The following is a 19127-nucleotide window of genomic DNA, read 5'->3' on the forward strand; positions in this document are numbered from 1 at the left end:
AAAGGGGCTCTGTGTCAGCGGGTGCACCAGAAAGGGAAAGTTGGACAAACAGGAGGTGATTTCATTAAATCAAAAAGAGGAAATGCCATGAAACAATCTTATCTTTACCTCACATTTCACTGTGCTGCACATGTATTGTTAGGACTAGGAGTTGGGCACAGAGGTGACCAAAGGGAATGTTTTCTATATATCCGGCAAGCTTTAATGGGAAACGAGGGAGCTGACTCTCAAAAAAATCTGAAGTGCTTTGATTTGTAAAAAAAAATCTTTGGAGCTCTAATTAAAACTATTATCTAAAGAGTCCTAAATTCAAAGGTCTTACTAATGCATCAGCTGAATTGTGTAATTCTCAGAGTCAGGCAAATTGCCATAAACAACTCCTTGCTTCCTCTGGAAGTAATTGACCATTTCATTTTTTAAGCAAGCATACCATCAAAACATAATCTGTGTCCCTTTTTTAACCTTCTGTGTCCCCTCTGTAAGGGGCCGTTTACACTGCAACAGTTCTTGCATGAAACATAACATTTTTGTTGCGGTTTGGCTTTTTGTTCACACAACAATAGCATTTTGGGGGCCTGAAAACGCAAACTTTTGAGACTGGGTTCCAGCATGTATTTTTTGAAAACGCAGCCCTTTCTGTCGCTGTGTCGACTGGCAATGCATGGATCCTGTGAGAACGGTGACATCACGGCTGCAGTTCCCACATGTGCATTTCGTTTCAGACAAATAGCCATGCACGAGTAGAAGTACAACAACAATGGCGGACTACAGAGCTGTGTTTCTGCTGTTGACTCTACTGAGTTTATTAATGCTGTTGATTCTTGTATGTGCATTCGCTATCGTCTTCTCGTTTATTTGTACTCACCACTTTGTAGAAGAACAGCCTTATGTGTGGTGTTCATCTGTGGTGTGTCATTGCAAAGTTACACTGCCAACTACTGGCCAACTTTTGGTTGTTTTTGCTGTCCATGTGCATAAGTATTGTTTTTACATTGTTATCATATTGATGCAAAATGCAAAGTAAAGAGTTTCCATTTTTGGTAGGGCCATTCTCACCTAAACATGGCCTAAATTTGGCCCAACCCTTTGTGAGTTATTTTTCCCCTCTGTAGCAGTTTGTGAAGTTTGAGTTGCGGGGTGGATAATTGACCTGTAAATGCAGTCAGAGCTGATCAGATTGATGGATAAGAGGAGCGGCTGTTGCAGAGGCGGGTGAAATCTCACTTTTCCCGGTTCAATGAATGATTAATTTTCACTTTCACTGTATCTGGCATTCTGCTGCTCCATCTGTGCCCAGAATATGGCCCGCCCTCCGAGAATGTAGTGTAATGCATAACCGAATGTTTTATATTTATATTGTGACAGCCCTCCTAATGAACAGTCCAGCTCCAAAAGTAGAAACTCAATAATGGCAGCTGGTGTTTTGATGCCGGCAGGCCGCCACAAATAAATGAATGTGTGGGAAACACTGCATCATCTGAAAACTGGAACCTGAAGATAAAATCGAGATGTAGCTCGGCATTGTGTGTCAGGTTTTTATGGACGTGATTATATAATAAATGTTGTGTTTTGGTTAGACATTCAAAGAAAAGCGATGAAAGTATGTGATGCCCATCCCCATGCTCAATTACTGTATGTCTCATATGTAGCCATTTCGGTGTTGATATCATTTGATATTCAGCTTTGGTGCAAATTTTAACTTTTTTTTTAAATCACTTAAGAATAAATACAAGTGGTTAAAAATCCCTCCTAAATACCACATTAAGACACAGAGAACTTGAGGATCACCATACAAAAATCCATGCTGTGACTTGTAATCCAAAATTTTGGAGATTTCAGTAAAAATTGTATTTTTCAGCGATTAAATAATGAGCACTTGTGTTTTGGAAAGTGCTGAGGAACCCCTGTATTGTCCAGTCTACCCATGAAAGCCAGACATCCTCTGAATGCCTGAGGTCTCTAGTTTGTAGCTGTAAAGGTCACTATAGATCCTTTAATACAGTGAGATCGAGTTTAAAAAAAATGGCTACTATGGGGACTAACATCATCATGCATGAGTACAGTTAGACTCAGTGAATCCACAATAGTCTCAGTTTTCCAGTCAAATACAGTTAATGTAATTCCAAGACAGTTTAGGGACTCAGGCATGCATAAATATTAAAATACAACACAGTTTATGTTAATCAATTTGAATCTCACAGCATAAAATTCAGACTTGCCTTGAAAGTGGAATTCAGACCTAGTAAGATTACCATGAGGTGACCAGGGTGCTTATTCAGACACGAGACTGACATGTCAGCTAAATGTAAAAGAGTGCATGTCTGAAAGTGGCCTCAGCTGGAGGCAGACTGACCCCTTTATGACGCCTAATAATGTTTTTGGGATAGACAAGGACAAAGAAAGGACACAGGGAAGTGAAAAGACGAGCAAACGTGGAGACAATACAGAAAAAAAAATCTAAGCCAACATCTCACACCCTGAGGGGTAAAATGTTGCTGGAGAATCCTTTAAAAGATGTATTGATTTCCCATATGTTGGGTCTGTGTATGTGTTTCCCTGACGGCAGTGTGTGTGTGCGTGTGCGTGTGTGTGTGTGTGTGTGTGTGTGTGTGTGTGTGTGTGTGTGTGCAGGAAGAACAAAAGTTGTGCACGTCTTAATAAATATTTACTATTTTATCAATATTTCTGCCTGCTTGAGGGGAAAGCATGTTGTTCTGCCACAGTTTGTTTGTTAGTGTGTGTGTTTGTTTGTGCAGGTGTACGTGTGTGTGTGTGTGTGTGTGTGTGTGTGTGTGTGTGTGTGTGTGTGTGTGTGTGTGTGTGTGTGTGTGTGTGTGTGTGTGTGTGTGTGTCTGTGTTAATCCAGGGTGTGAGATGTGTTGGGACCATCGTACATTATTGATTTATCGCTGCATTTTGCACATGTTGCCCCTCCTGGTGATGGTGTCCCTGGGGGTGGGGGGGGGGGGGGGGTGGGGGGGGGGGGGGGGGGTAGCAAGCCTGTGCTGGAGGCTTTAAATATTTCAGGGGGCCGTTTTCATTTATATAATGGGAATTATCCAACTCACTAAATCTAATTAGAGAGAGGGTGTGAAGTTCACCACTCCTCCCACCTCCTCTGCCTCACCTCCACTAAATTCAGTCACTGCTTCATCAGAATGTGTTAAACACGCTGTATTACTAAAGCATCGGTGTAAAACATTAACATTGACTTCTAAAGCTGCACTCAGTGTGATTTACGGTACAGAGATTTACAGATATACACTACATGACGTATCCGAACAGTCCTGAAGAATTTATCTGAGGACCCTTAGTTCTAATTCAGTAAAGTCTCGGTGCTACAGCATGTAATATTGCAGAGTAAGCCTTAATATAATTTACACGGATGAGTTATATCCGGACATGTAAGATGTGACGGTTGGTTCTTGTGGTATTTGTCCTGCCCCTCTTCGACTGTGATTGGACAGCTGGGTAAAAAGTGACAATAGCTGTGTTTCCTTTAACCCTCAAGTTGTGCAAATTGAAATTGCAAATATAAAATAAGCCTAATGCACACATGAGGCGGTCTTTAAGGCGATTCGAGAAAGCCGTAAGATGATGTTATGGCAAAATGAAACACCCAAATTTGCATTTTGATTCTGTGCAGTAGATACCGGCAGTATAGTTTCAGTACCGACCCCTTGTGCATGTTCTTCACGTGTTAGTGTGGATTTTCTCCAGGTTCTCCAGCTTCCTCACAAAATCCAGAGACGTGACGGTTTGGTTTAATGTTGACTTTGAATTGGGTTCAATGTTTTTAGTGTCCGCATACTTTTGCCATGTAGTGTCCTTTTTGGTTTTGGACTGTTGGTTGGGCAAAACTAACAACTGAAGAAAGTTACCTGTGATTATGTGACCTTGTGGTGGGCATTTCTCACCACTTCAGACACTGATAAATCAGGAGTGGAAATTATTGTTTAACGTGGTACCACTGCAAATAATGGATGATTGAAATAACTGGAGGAAAAAGAGGAAGTCTGAGGAAATCTTATGGATCCTTGCCGCTCCTGAATGCAGAATTATGTTTGTGCTGCTTCTCACCCATTGGTCCTGCTCAGAGATGTTTTTTTCTCCACAGCTGAAGGCAAAGCTGTGTCTGCCATGCTAACTTATATTTCAGTCCAAATCAGCCCACTGATTCCTGTATGTAATTTCTATAACTCTCTTGAAAATACAGCCGTCATGAACAAGCTGACTTAAAAGTCCTCATAGTTACTGTAAATGGCATGAACCAATGACATTAAACCATTAAAGAGGAGGGTGAGAGTAGTTTTGGAGAGAGGGAGGAGTGGTGGAGAGAAAAAAGGGTGCTGAAGAGCAGAAAAGAGGAGAGGTGAAGAGAGAGCGAGTAGAAGAGGTGAAGAAAAGAAGAGCGTCAGAGAGGAGATGTGAAGTAGCTGAGTGGAAAGAGTGGCTGTCGATGGGAAACAGAGAATAGAAAAGGTGAAGAAGGCGGCGCGGCCCTGGTCGCCTTTAAAGCCTCTATTAATCAGCTTAGCTAGCAACAGCTTTTAATTATGGCTGTCTGAGTCTCTCGCACACACACAAACACAGTCAACAGGTGGGCTGTGTGGCGTGGGCGGCCTCTGCCTGTACACACTAGTCTACTATTTAGCTGTCACTACTTGTTATGAATAACATGGAGGCATGGAGGATGCTGGTAAACACAGGCGGCTGAACGGAGACAGACATGCACTCTGTTTTCCCCAGAGCTTCATGAGCAAAGATTTGGCCCGAATCTCTTTGCAAAAATCATATTTTGCACAGTAAGAAACGTAAACAGGGTTCCTTCCGATCTTTAAAAGGTCTTAAAAGGCATTGAATTCATTAATCTCAAAATAAGACCTTAACTAGTATTAAATTGACTTGAATTATTCGTTTAAAAGTCTTAAAAATGCTCAGACAGCATGAGGAAGCAGGATTTTATGAATAGATTTATTTCTGATGTTGCACTGTAAAATCTCAATAATTAACAACAATTAATAATAATAATAATAATAAAAAGATAAATTTTTGTCAAATAATTTTATGAATTCCTTTTCTTAATTTCATCATGATGAGAATCCAAGCAGTGAAATCTCACATGCAGATTGAAAAACACAAAATTTCCCAGAAAACTGGCTTTAAATCAAATAGATACTGTTATGATACCGTAATATGTTCGTTGTCTTCCATGTGATCCGCTCTCAGTCTCTCAAACTTGAACCAATTTGACTTTGACCAGCGGTGCAACTCCGCACCTTCAGCTGAAAAGTTGAAAATGTTTCAACATTTACGTGCGTCCAAAAACCTCCTTAAAAAAGCATTACACAGCAGCGGGTGAGGAGGGCTCGACAGGCGTGCTGTACCACAGGGAAACAGTGGTTTGCCGACGCTTCTTAGCATCAGCATCGTCGTTTGAGTGGATTTGTTTTGTGCTGATTTCGACAACGTTATCCAAATATTTGCCTGAGCAGGACGTCCTCTCTAAACAGTACTTATGAGGTTATCCCTCTGCTACCGATTTGCTTAACTTGTGTTTAGTCTAAATGAAACCAGCTTCTGATCCTGCTCTTCAAAAATGAGCTGAGCTGAAAAACTAACTGCATTCACTGAAGTTGCATATGTCTCTGTTGTGTGTTCAGGCCCTCAAAAAGGCGAGAAAAGCGCTTCATCCTGCAAACCTTTCATCCTAAACTGACCAGCTGCTTGCACTACCATGTAGATTTTTATTAGGATTCACAGCATGCAGCTTTCTGCAGTCAGCAGTTTGAACTCCACTTCAACAGGGCCAATCTATTTTTCGGTGAGGGCCATTTGTCTTCTTTAATTATCAACACACTTTGCCCTGGATCTGCCAGACTGCATATACCTCCACAGTGGAGACAAGGCTGATATATTCCTGCTTATGGCCTTTGTTTTATTTTACTTCTCAGCAGTATATTTCTCAGAAGTAGCTGAACAAAATGGTAGAGGCAATAATAAAAGTAGTAAAAGCATCATAAGTAGAGGCAGTAGCCATTGTAACTGAAAAATTATAATATAATATATAATTAAGTACATTACTGAAATAATAGTACCATGATAGTTCCAGGTTTTTTGTCTTGTGTGCATGTGGAAAACAGGGATTTTTAAAGAGTCTCTGACACGTAACCATAATGTTTTCAGCAGTAGCAGCGGGTCAGCCGTAACAGAAAGGATTGTGGTCAGCGGACAGGTTGAGACCGCCTGCTGCTGCTTTATCTGCTAACGTTTTGTAGTTATCAGCTGGAAGACATGTTGCTCTCTTTCTGTATCTGCTCCAAACAAACAAAACACACACACACACACACACACACACACACAAACATACACACACACACACACACACACACACAAACAAACACACACACACACACACACACACACACACACAGACACACTTGTATCTTAAAACAGCTCATGTCCACGTTTCTGCAGGCACAAATTCACATTCACACTTGAAACAGTTCCCCCGTCAGACAATAGTTGAATATTTTAGAGGGGCTTTTGTTACTCCCCCTGCATGGCACAAAGGAAATGAATGTTATTCACACACATGTTATTCAGTGTTTCCACACTTGGTGTATTTTTTTTGTTTTGTGTGTTTTTTTAATGAGGCTATCCATAAGAGGGAACTTAGCTTTAGCTGAGATATATTAAATACAGTATGCCTAATGTATATTTATGATACTATAAGAATATAATCTGCAGATATTGTGGTGTGAATCTTTTTTCTACAATGTCTGACAGTGCTTAAACATTATAATAATTCTGTAACATAATTTTTTTAAAATTTTAACTATGCAGTCAGTGATAATTATAAACACAGCTTTAACCTGGCTTTTTTTCCTGAGATATTTTTGCCTAGCTTTTTTTTTTTTAAACATAATTGTCTAAACCTACTACTTTCTTGCAATTTGTGGAATATTTTGTAACAAGTTGCTCATTTGCTCATGACCCTTTTTTCAATGTTTCTTAAAAAGATTTGTGGGGTTCAAAGTTTTAAATATGTGTGAAATGTATGACAAATGTGACATCAGTCCAGGTTTCAAAGGGTTAAAGATGTAAAGATGTCACATTCGGCTCTGGTAAACTGTGATGAGAATTTTTCCTTTATTTTTTGGACATGTTATGTACTAAAAGATTGACTTATAAATCTAAGAAAACAACTTTCAGAGTCGTGAAGTAAAAAAAAAATGTTGCGTGCATTAAACATATTTATTGTTTTTATAGTTTGTTATCACTGTATTGAAATGTTCAGAAAATTGTTTGCCTCACCTCTGGAGGGGTCATTCCTCTTGAGGTCACCCTGCCAAGTGTTAAAATCCCTCTTCAGGACGCCCACAAGGCTTTTTAGAAAATTACAATGAAATCAACCACAAGGGCGTCGCTATGGAAACCTTATCAGCCAGAGCACAGAGGCTTATGACCCGCAATGATACGTGCACAGAAAAGTGCCTCATTGTGCATCCATGTGAAGCCACCATATGGATGTACTCCCATACATGCACACAGATGTCTATCACTCTGTGGCACACACGCACATACGCACGCACACACACACACACACACACACACACACACACACACACACACACACACACACACACACACACCACACACACACACACACACACAACACACACACACCACCACCGTATGGTTACATTCCCAAACTTCTGCAGCATCCACTGTTACTATTCCCACTTTATCTGAAGCTCAACAAATGCAGAAGACACACTGACACACTTAAACTAGTAGTAAGAGTAGAAAAATGTACATATACACTGACATGTGGAAATAGTCAGAAAATATTATCTGATTAAATAATTAATAATAAACCAATTACATCCCTACTTAAAACACACTCCTACGAACAACTCACTTTTCTTCCTCATTCATAATCAGAAGAAACATTATTAGAAGAAATTCATTTGTTCCCAGAAATCTTCTTGACGGGTGAAGTTGTTGATTGATTGATTGAACATTACTTGGCTACAATTTAGTGACCAGTCGCTCAAGCACAAAATGCCAAATGTTTAGCTGTGTCTTCTTTCTGCAAGATTTTGTGAAAATGTGTGTACAGAGGGCATTGTCGGGGTAGAGTGCTTTGCTTTTGTCTGCAGAACAGTGTGTGTGTGTGTGTGTGTGTGTGTGTGTGTGTGTGTGTGTGTGTGTGTGTGTGTGTGTTGTGGTCTTGTGTATATTATATTTTTTCAGGTCAGTTGAGCTGTCTGTGTATGAGTCTTGTATTTCCTGACTGCTGGTTTCTTATGATTGATGCACTCTGTTCACCTCAGGCGTTATCTGTCTGTCTTTGTCTCTCACACTCACACTCACACACACACACACACACACACACACACACTCATACATACATACACACTCACGCTACTGATGCAGCAGTTTTATCCCTAAGGCAGGTTACAAGTTTGTGCAGACTATTGTTACTTCTTTTTCCTCTCCTCTGTTTTTCTCTCTCTCTGTGTCTCTCGCTGTCCTTCAGGGTTACTTGAGGAGTGTCAGTCGGTTTCACTGCAGCTGGGTTTACTTACTGCAGCACCGAACACCACTGCACAGTATAATGTATTACACCTCCAGTGGGACAGAGAGGAACACACACATACAAATCTGTGATTGCATACTTGTGTGCTGAGTGTGTGTGTGAGTTCAGTACTTTGAAGCGAGGGGACAGATGAGATTATTGTGACACACTGGTTTGGTCTCCACCAGCTCAAAGCCAGGCGCTCTTATGAGTTCATGCTGTGACAAAATGCACATACGCATGTGATTACTCTGTGAAAACCTGTTAATGCTCAAGTTTCACCTTAAATAACACAGATTTTGATGTGGCAGCAGCCGTGAACAAAGTTTCCAGATGCCCATTTTTGGCTCTGAGAGTCTCACCTGACCACCAGTCTCATCCTGTACGAGCCGCTTTCTGTTTCGTGATGTTTGCAGCAGAGCAGAACTCCATTGCACCTCACTGCTGCCTTCCCAGTGGCAATAAAACATTTAATTCATATTCATTTATCTTCATGAATAATTCAAAATGATGCGCCTATATTCGAGTTTAGTTTTTTTTGCCCCAGTTAAAATCAAAAGATGTAGAAATAGTGTGCAGGAAGAGTCAAAACAGGCCTGAAAGGGGATTATTCATGTCAGTACTCACATAATTAAAATTTATATAGGAGAGGGTGTAATTTCTATCTAAGAAAACAAGTAGAATTATTTAATATAGGACCCAAATATATGTTTTTTAACCTCTTTCATTTCTCCCTCCCTATCATAGACCCATTTTTTCCCTCTTTAGGGGGGCAGCAGTATATTACACATAGAAGTGGTCTACATCATCTAAAAGCTGGAACCTGAAGATTAATTTGAGATGCATTTCAGCACTGTGTGTCAAGTTTTCCAAGTAATAAATCAATAATAAACATTGTGTTTTGGTTAGATCTATCCAGACTTTTAAAGTTTAGAGTGTATGGGGGTTAGCACGTTATGATGGACATTCCCAAACTAAATTATGTCGAATGAGTTGTTTCAGCGATTATAAGGTAAGACACACAGATCTGGTGGTAAATTTAAGCATTTTTACCATCCAAAAATCGATTAAAATAATCAAAGATCCCTCCAAAATACCATGTTAAGATTCAAAAACTTTGAGGAACACGTTAAAAAAATCCTTTGGCATCAAAAACTTTTGACATCTGGAAATTGCTGTAAGAGTTACACTTTTTGGTGATTGGGTGGCGAGCACCTCTGTTCAAAAAAGTGCTCAGAAACCCAATTATTGTAAAAGCACCTCTGAAAGCCAAACATCCTTTGAATGCATGAGGTGTTTAATTTGTGTTTGTAAAGTTTCACTAGAGGTCACTGTGTACAGTGAGGTCAAGTTTCAAAAAATGGTCTCACTACAATGAAGTGGCTGTTATGAGAACTGACATCATCACACTCTAATACAACTGCACTCATTGAATCCACAAGAGACTCAGCTTTCCATTCATGCTCAATTTACACAATATAAAGACTGTTTAGGGGCCAGCATGTAGAAATATTCAAATACAACAGGTGAAATGAACACATTTATACTGCATGAGAATAATTTGGGATTTTTTCCCCCAAAATCTGCATGGGATTAGCATAAAGTAGGCATATCTGTAAAGGGGAGACTTGTGGTTCCCAGTAGAAATGCAATAAAGATCGGGACAGCACTCCAATTAAAACTTTTTTATTGCCACACCGACGTTTTGGGCCAGACACCCTTCTTCAGCTCGAAGATTTGTCAATATTAAAAAAATCACAGCAATTTCTCAATTTATGTGTATTTACATCATAAAGAAATACAAATTAATATGTGTACTGGATGAATACAAAAAATACAATTAAGAAGAAACAAGCAAATGAAATCTCTTCATTCAATACGTTAGCATGCAGAGTGTCAATGTGATGTGTCCAGTATGTCCCCCTTTGGAGAGGGATTTTGTCTTTGTCTCTGTCTGTGGTACCAGTGGAACTTATCTTTCAGATATCAAAAGTCTAGTTTTTCAACTCAGACTTCAATGTAGACGGAGGATACCAGCATCCTCATGAAGTGGAAAAGATTAAAAGTCATGTGATCATATCCATTTTTATTATAAGAGGAAATGAGCAGCTGACTGTGGCCTTTACAGGTGCAAACTTACACTGTTTCATGCTCAACAGCAGATGGTCTGATTTTCTCTCGCCTCTTAGATAGAGTAACTTACATTTATATGAAAAATTCATGTGTGGGAACTTATTTATAATTCAGCTGCTCAAATTGTCAAGTGGAGTTTTCCTAATGATTTTCCCTCATTAGAGCAAAATGAAAGTAACTTCCTCTGTGCAGCTTCCTGGCAGAAGGATGAGTGGCGTAAACAGCCGGTGCCTTTAATGGAGACACTGTGTGTGTGTGTGTGTGTGTGTGTGTGTGTGTGTGTGTGTGTGTGTGTGTGTGTGTGTGAGAGAGAGAGAGAGAGTGAGTGAGAAGATTATTTATAGAAGTCTGATAGGAGGACACACACAGCTGGCACAGGCTGTCCCAGCAGACAGTGGAGAGTCTCAGTACTTGATTCGCTCACAGTGTTTTCCTTATTGTTCGTTAAGCCTTCAAATGCTTTTATGGACGTTACTGTCTTCGTTAGTTTCACGTTATTTCAGACCTTTCCTTTGCTTTGTTGTACTTTTTTGCCCTGTCACACATTCATACCACTTCTTTTGCACATATTGTCATTCATTTCCAATTTCTATCTTTCCTTCTTTTGCTCTGACACATTCCTAACAGTTTCGCATTTTGTTTTTCCTGATAATTTGCATTTTAACTTTTCTTTAAACTTTTGCTTTCAGTTAAAGTCCAGTGATTGAGATTTAGGGGGATTTAGCGGCATCTAGCGGCGAGGAATGCATATTACAACCTTGTGGTCAGAATTCCTTCAGTGTTCATTATTCGACAGGTTTTTACCATGAGCTGAATTATTTGCAGAGGTCTCCTCCAGGTCATTAAAACCAGAAAAAAATCTCAATAAAGCAGTTTCACATCAGTGTTACTCAAATGCTGTTCGGCATGTCACAGACGTGCCGTTATCCCAGCGCCGGCTAATCTGTGCTCACCTTTCTCTCCCAAACAAACAGATCTGGTGAATTAAACCGGTAAAATCACTGAAATAGCAGTTTCAGGTTGAAAAAAAGTGTTTTCCGATGCTCTTGTCACAAACTTGGTGGTTAACATCGTGACATCCGTAGACGAGGACCTGCTCCCATGTAGATATTAACAGCTCATTCTACAGTATCAAAAACACATGGATCCTTGTTTTCACTAGATTAAAAACATACTTATTATATTGCATTTCTGCCAATATATTTCCCAAAATCGTACACACTGGACCTTTAAATAGTCTGTGGTGTGACTACTCAATATTTTCTGCCATTTTGAAGTTTTTCCACTTCTAACTCAGTGATCGTGACTCAGACTCATTCTCTGTAAAACCCAAATATATCAGGATTCATGCGTTCTCCAACTTCAATGTGGTGTCGGCTCTTTGTAATGCCGACAGGGTCACCAGGTTCATAACATGTTGATCGTCATACTGTATATACAGTATGTACTCTGCCTCTGTGTGTGTGTGTGTGTGTGCCAGTGCTGTATCATGTTTCTGTGCATACTGAACCTCACAGATCTGCTTTTACATTTAAATAGAAAGTTGATTCCATCACTGCAGTAAAATAAACTTCATATCTTGATCACAAACAGTCACACGCAGATCTGTCATACTGAATTGGTCCTAAGCTCATCAAAATTTGAGAATGTTTTGGGTTTGTTCATATTCGTAGCATGGGGAACAAATGCCATGCATAATCATTCCATAAGACAAAATGCCTCTGTGTGTGTTACACCATCTGCTGGCGACTCCTCGTCCTCTTCATAGGGCACTGCATCCAAGTGTTAACACAGCCAGACTTGGCATTTCAGTGATAGTGAGGATGTTTATTTTCCAGCATGTGGAAGTCGAGAAATGTGTTCAATTCTGCAGAAAACGTGGAAATACGAGGCGAGAGTAGCAGAATTTAAGGAAAACAACAAAATCAGGACACAAGAGGTTTTCCGGTTAAGATGGGACCCGTTATGTCTCGCATTGGGGGCGGTGATCAGAGATTGGTTTGTGATGTTTTTGAATTTTTAATCTAATGTATGTGTTATTGACTGGGCTGTTTATTTTGTTGCCTTTTCTTCTTTGCTGCAGATCAATGTGCGCGTCACCACCATGGACGCTGAGCTGGAGTTTGCCATCCAGCCCAACACGACAGGCAAACAGCTCTTCGACCAGGTAAGATGTTCACACACACTCTGACATATTTGGGTTTTTTAACTCTGAAACCTGGATAAACATCATATTTCTTGTTCTTCGTTTAGACGCCTTTTACAAGCTATTTAAAAAACTTGAGCAAATTGGGTTTTTTTTTCCTTTCAAAGACATGGGAGAAAACGTCAGCTTGGCAAGGAGTGTCCCACACATTGGAAGAAATTAGTAAAAGTGACTTTTTTTTAAGGAAAGTATTAAAAACCAGGAAAAATCTACAGAAAGCTATAATCATAATTAGAATAATTATAAATGCAACAGAAAAAAGTGTTGTTTTTTTCAAATTTCTGTACTTTTCTGGGATTATTTCCTTGTTTATTTTTTTTTTACTCTTGTTTTATTTTTACTCTCTAATTTCTTGCTAATTTTCGGACCATGTGTTGTTGTCTTTCTCAGTTTGTTTTTTCAAAAAATCAAACCAATTTGCTCAGGGTTCAAAGGGTTAATGGATTTCAAGGAGCGCGATCCATGATTAAGGACAAACACTTCTGCAGCAGCATGAAGGGTGCAGAAAATGCATGTATCCGCAGACGGCAGCAGACAGTCAGAAATGCTTTTTGTTGTTTTTTCAAAGTGAACTCTGTGACCTGCTGGAAGAATCCCTGTTTGTTTGTTCTCCATTACGAATGAAACACTGAAAGTGAACGTGCCTGTGTGCCAGTGGGTGCTTGGCCGGGTCTGGGTTGGTGCTGGTTCTGCGCAGAGATGACACAAAGTGCTCTTTGTCCACTCTGGGAGCTTTCGGGAGACAGTGGATGGAAGTGTTTGGTGGATGGTGTGAGTCTGTGTGTGAATGTGTGTCTGGGAAGTAAAAAGGGCAGCTTTCAGCATTGTTTCATGTCAGGCTCCAAAGGTTTGTTGGGGTTGTGGTGACATCGAGGGAGGATGACAGAATGAAAGGGATTTTTTTTCCAGCGTTGTTTTTGTTGTTGTTGCTTTTGTGTTTGCTTTATATCATAAGATCAAAACACAGAATGGCTTTTAAGGCTGCACAGCACAGGTTTATGGAACAATGCGTCCGTCGGACCAGCCTCAATCATGAATTGTTGCTGTGTGAGGGGAGAGATCCCATCCTTACTGAATGAGAGGCTGCACATTATCAAACTCTGGGTTTCATCTTGTAGTTTTGTGTGTTTTTCTTCCTGCTGTGGCCAAACATTGACAATACGGTGTCAACTTATGACATTTCCAGCTGGGCCAATCGGGGCCCTGTAATGGCTTTTTCAGTCATCCCAAAACAACCCATATCTTGCTTATGTTGTTTCTTTTGTTTTTCTTTTTGTCCGTCTTTAAATATCTTCAAATGAGCACAAATTAATAAACATGTATGGTAAATGTCAAGAGACAACTTTTATTCAGAGTCCCTATGTCTCTTTTTGTCAAGCTTGTCCAACCCGGCAACAGTAACGTGGTTGGACTTTGGATCAGTCGATTGGGCAATTTACAAAGAATTTAATTCTTTTTGATATAAACTGCTAAATATCAAACATGCAGGTCCCAGTCTCTTAAATGTTTTATAACTTGTTGTTTGGGACTTTTAGAAGAAAGAAGTAGAAAAGTGAGTGAGCGGACAGGTGTAGAAGTAATGACAGACCTCAGTGATGGATGGAGTTTCATATGTCCATCGTCAACTAAAAATAGATGCAGATAAAATGGAAACCCCCTCTGTGAAAAAGACAGAATGATAACCGGCATGAACAAGAAATCATGTGACGTATCTTAAAGAAACACACCAAGTTTGGGTGTTTCGATCATGAGAGGACTCACTGAATGCAGCATAAAATATTGAGGTGGTTTACATATCGAACTGCACCAGCAATATTTCTCGAGCATGCACTGTTTAGTGTTGTGGTGTTAAAACAGTGGCATCTCCCTGTGATCATTTAATGGTGTGTGTGTGTGTGTGAAGGTTACATACCGTACATACACGACGTCACACGTCCAGCAGTGACTTGTGAGCTCTGTGATAATGGGCTTCAAGCAAGAAAGCTGTTTCATTTTTTAAATGGTGCAAATTCACATGAAAGAAGAACGAGCTCCATTGATCAAGATGCTAAATATAACACCCATAAGCTCGCTCCAACACACACACACACACACACACACACACACACACACACACACACCACACACAGCATGACAAAAGGTCTTAGCGAGACAGAAACGCTTTTTAATCAAACTAACCCAAACACCAACATGTAAGCCTCTCAGCACTTTGATGGGCCAAACACACACGCAGTTTTAAAGTCGTCTGCATGAAAAAGTGTTTTCATAAAACATGAAAGTTAAGGAGTCCCAGTCAGCTTGAATTTTCTGTCTCTCTTATGTTCCCCGTCTCCTCTCTGCCACGTATTATTCCCTCTCTTCTCTCTCATCCCGACGTTCCCAAATCGTTTATCCACATTCTGAGGCTTCACTTCTAAATCTGCCCGCTGAGCTCCCAGCATCCGCATAGCTGCCTCTGCATACCGCATTCCCGGCCCCAGCGGAGGCCCTGAGCGTGTGTGTGTGTGTGTGTGTGTAATTGATTGTACAGTTAGCACAGCGTGTTTTGGATGGCTGTTTGAGTGTGTTTGGATTTGTTTATGTGTGTGATTATTCGATACACATGGGTATTTAATGTGTTTATGCGAGCATGTCTTTCTGTGTCTGAGTGTGTGACACAGTAAATTATACGGTGGTGAGTGCCGTCGTATTGACTGTGTAAATCACATTAGAGTCTGAGTAAGCATCCGCATCCCCCCAGGGACTCTGACACACACACACACACACACACACTCTCTCTCTCTCTCTCTCTCTCTCTCTCTCTCTCTCTCTCTCTCTCTCTCTCTCTCTCTCTCTGTAAATGGGACTGAAGTTAGTGAATGATAAAGTATGTGAGCATGTTTGAATGAGGATGGAGGGAGGACAAAGTCAAAACAGAAGGAAAAATACTCAAGGACAGAAGAGAGTGAATGGAAGAAGAATGAAAACACTAAAAACCACTTTACTGTGGGGGCGGGATCTGCTGCTGCTGTAATCTATTTGCATGTGTGAGCAGTTGTTATGGCAACATCAACTAAACAGATAACTGCAGCTAAATATAAATATATGGCCAAAAGTTTGTGAACAACTGTGTCAGAACAGTAAGTTTTGCTTTGGAAAACCTCAGGAAGCTTTTTTTATTTATTCATTTTTTTAACTTCACTTAATGAAAAAAAAAGTTGCTGAGAACTTCAGGGGCATTTCCATCATACCTGTAAACAAACAGAATTTGCGTGATTTCAGGTGGTGAAGACGGTGGGTCTGAGGGAGGTCTGGTTCTTCGGCCTGCAGTACACAGACAGTAAAGGCTACGTAACGTGGCTCAAACTCAACAAGAAGGTGAGAGGCCCGAAACACAACCACTCAAACACTTCCTGCCCACATGACCACTTCCATTTAATGTATGTGCGCTGCTTTTATCATTTCTGCAAATAAATTAATTCCCACAACTTGAAAACACGATAAAGTTGTGAAAGGCTGTAAAAAGTACACACCCTGCTGTGTTTTAGACTTAATCATGCAAGAAAACCTCCGAAGTAGACATGAATGTATAATTTTACTTTAATATTCTGTTTATCAGAAGCTTTAATTCAAAGTGCCCAAAAACATCTCTAGTAAAAACATCCCTCGTTTAAATAATGTTTCTTTAATTCTAATTTTAAAGAAGATACAGAGATTATTCTCTCCAGACTTATTCATGTGTTGATGCGCTGCAGCACCATGTGAGGGGCGAGACATGAAATGTCGTGTGTGGGTTGTTTTCTGCAGGTGACCCAGCAGGATGTGAAGAAGGAGAATCCTCTGCAGTTCAAGTTCAGAGCAAAGTTCTTTCCAGAAGATGTTTCCGAGGAGCTCATCCAGGAGATCACACAGAAGCTCTTCTTCCTGCAGGTACGCTGTTTCTGACAGATGACGGTGGCTGCTGCTGATGTTGATGGTGGACATGTTCTGAAAATGATTTACAGCTGTTGTTGTCATAAGTAAGCAGGATTTGGGGTCTAAATGTTATAATTTGACAACCTCAAAATTAAAAAAAAAAAAATGGTCACATGGATCTTGTTTAATTATGTTTGATCAGATTGTACCTTAGTTAAAGGGACAGTTCACCCCAAACCCACAAAACCAAAAATACATTTTTTTTCTTTTACTTGCACTGCTGTTTATCACTAGATAAACCAGCACAGAAGTAGGTGAGTGTTGGAGATATCGGCTGTAGAGATGTCGACCTTCTTTCCAACATAATAGAACTAGATGGTACTCAGCTTGTGTTGCTTAATGCGCCAAAAAATTAAAAAAATAAAAAATAAAAACTTAACAGCAATGTCTCTTTCAAGAAATCATGACCTGATTACTCAAGATAATCCACAGACCTTGTTGTGAGCCGTTTAGTGTAGAAACTATTTCTTTCTATCAAACTGCACCTGCCATCCAAATCACGGAGGCGTGTGTCTTCTCATGGACAAGAAGCTGATGTTTGAGACTGCGCGAGATTTTAACATTAATGGCGTCCCGTTTGGCTGAGCTCCAACATTAGCTAGCTCAGTGGTGCAGGGTGAGCGAGCAGTTGATGCACGCATCCTCCTGCACAGTGATACGGTTAGCAGGTGTAGTTCAGAAGAAAGAAAATAGTTCCTACATGAAACTGCTCACAACGTCTGTGAATTATATTCAGTAACTGGTCATGATTTCTGCAACGTGATGTTGCTGTTGAGTTTATTAACTGTATATTTTGGCGCTTTGTGCACCACAAGCCAAGTGCCATCTAGTTCCATTTTATTGGAGAGAAGACAGAAATCTTTACTCACAATGAAACAGCCTACTCTGATAAATAGCACTACAGGTAAGAGGAAAAATATGTGTCCTTGATTTGGGGGTGAACTGTCCCTTTTAGTCTAAATATTGTCAGTGTTTTTGTTGATTAAAAAAGAAAGAAAACTGTATATATATTTATTTTTATATTTGTCAAAAGGTGTCTGAAAATATGAGTGGTATCAGTACTGAAAGTCAGATTGTTGATGAAGGTTCTCAGTCATCCAGGTCCTGGTATCATAAGTGCTTTTCCATTTGCAACTGGACTTGTTTCAGTTTCAGTTCTGAAACAGCTGAAACTGAAACAAGTTCAGCACTTATGAAAGTCAGGTATGACCAATTCTACTCAGCTGTGCTGGAGAAGTGAAAAACACCTGCTATCTGTTAAGCCAGGGGATCCCCAGAATCTGAATTAATGTCTGCAGCAAATTTCATGACGATCCCTCTAATAGTTCTCAAAATCTGGATTAAATCTGGACCAACATGCTGCATACTGCTGCATTTATATGATTTCTACAGTTTATTTACTGAGTAAAGGCTGACTAAGCGTCCACTCATCTCTCTCTTGGGATATAATTACAGGCTATTACTGACCTTTATGTGTGTGTTTTTGTGTTTGTGTGTGTACTCCCTGCAGGTGAAGGAGGCCATCCTGAACGATGAGAACTACTGTCCCCCAGAGACAGCAGTGCTGCTGGCCTCCTACGCTGTTCAGGCCAAGTATGGAGACTACAACAAAGATGTTCACAAGCCTGGCTACCTGGCCTCCGACCGGCTACTGCCTCAGCGGTACACACACACACACACACACACACACTATGCTTACCTACACTAGTGAGGACCAGCATTGAAGCAATTGATTTCTTTGCTCCAGTTATGTTCAGACTAGAAGTGTAAAAACTGCAGTAATTTACATAAATGTACTGCATTTACATCATCTTTTCTGCCGTAGCTTACAAATGGCTTTACAGTTTGCCTCACATTCACCTATTCACACACTCACACAAACAAACACACACACGCAAGTTGCAATGAAGCTGACACGCAACACATTTGTGAGGCAGGTCAGTCGAGATGGTTTGATTTACAGTTTTGCCAGTCTGGTTTGGTGTAATTAGCTTAAATCAGATTGATTTTATGCAAAGCGGCCGAACCGGCATTTGTCATTATGACACTTCACGCAAATTAAAAAGTAGCCTACATCAGCAAGCTGTAGTGACGGCGCCACGGTGCTAAATCCAACATGTGTTGCATTACTAATGATCATCATGACAATGTGATTAACACGATATTATGTTTGTTTATAAACTGACGAACTGAGCCAGCAAATGAAGTACAACTTTCAGTACATATGGGAGGGGGAAAAACAGTGCACAC

General features: G+C 40.2%; 1 protein-coding gene across 1 annotated transcript in view; it reads left to right on the top strand.

The window, feature by feature from the left end:
• Positions 1-19127, top strand: part of LOC121948961 (radixin) — a 45481-nt gene that overhangs the window by 17637 nt on the left and 8717 nt on the right. The window contains exons 3-6 of the mRNA XM_042494531.1: positions 12801-12884; positions 16185-16280; positions 16710-16832; positions 18388-18539. Coding sequence (XP_042350465.1) covers positions 12801-12884; positions 16185-16280; positions 16710-16832; positions 18388-18539 — 455 coding nt within the window. The remainder of the gene's footprint in view (positions 1-12800; positions 12885-16184; positions 16281-16709; positions 16833-18387; positions 18540-19127) is intronic.

The sequence above is a fragment of the Plectropomus leopardus genome, chromosome 10, assembly GCF_008729295.1.
Source record: "Plectropomus leopardus isolate mb chromosome 10, YSFRI_Pleo_2.0, whole genome shotgun sequence".
NCBI classification, from domain to species: domain Eukaryota; kingdom Metazoa; phylum Chordata; class Actinopteri; order Perciformes; family Serranidae; genus Plectropomus; species Plectropomus leopardus.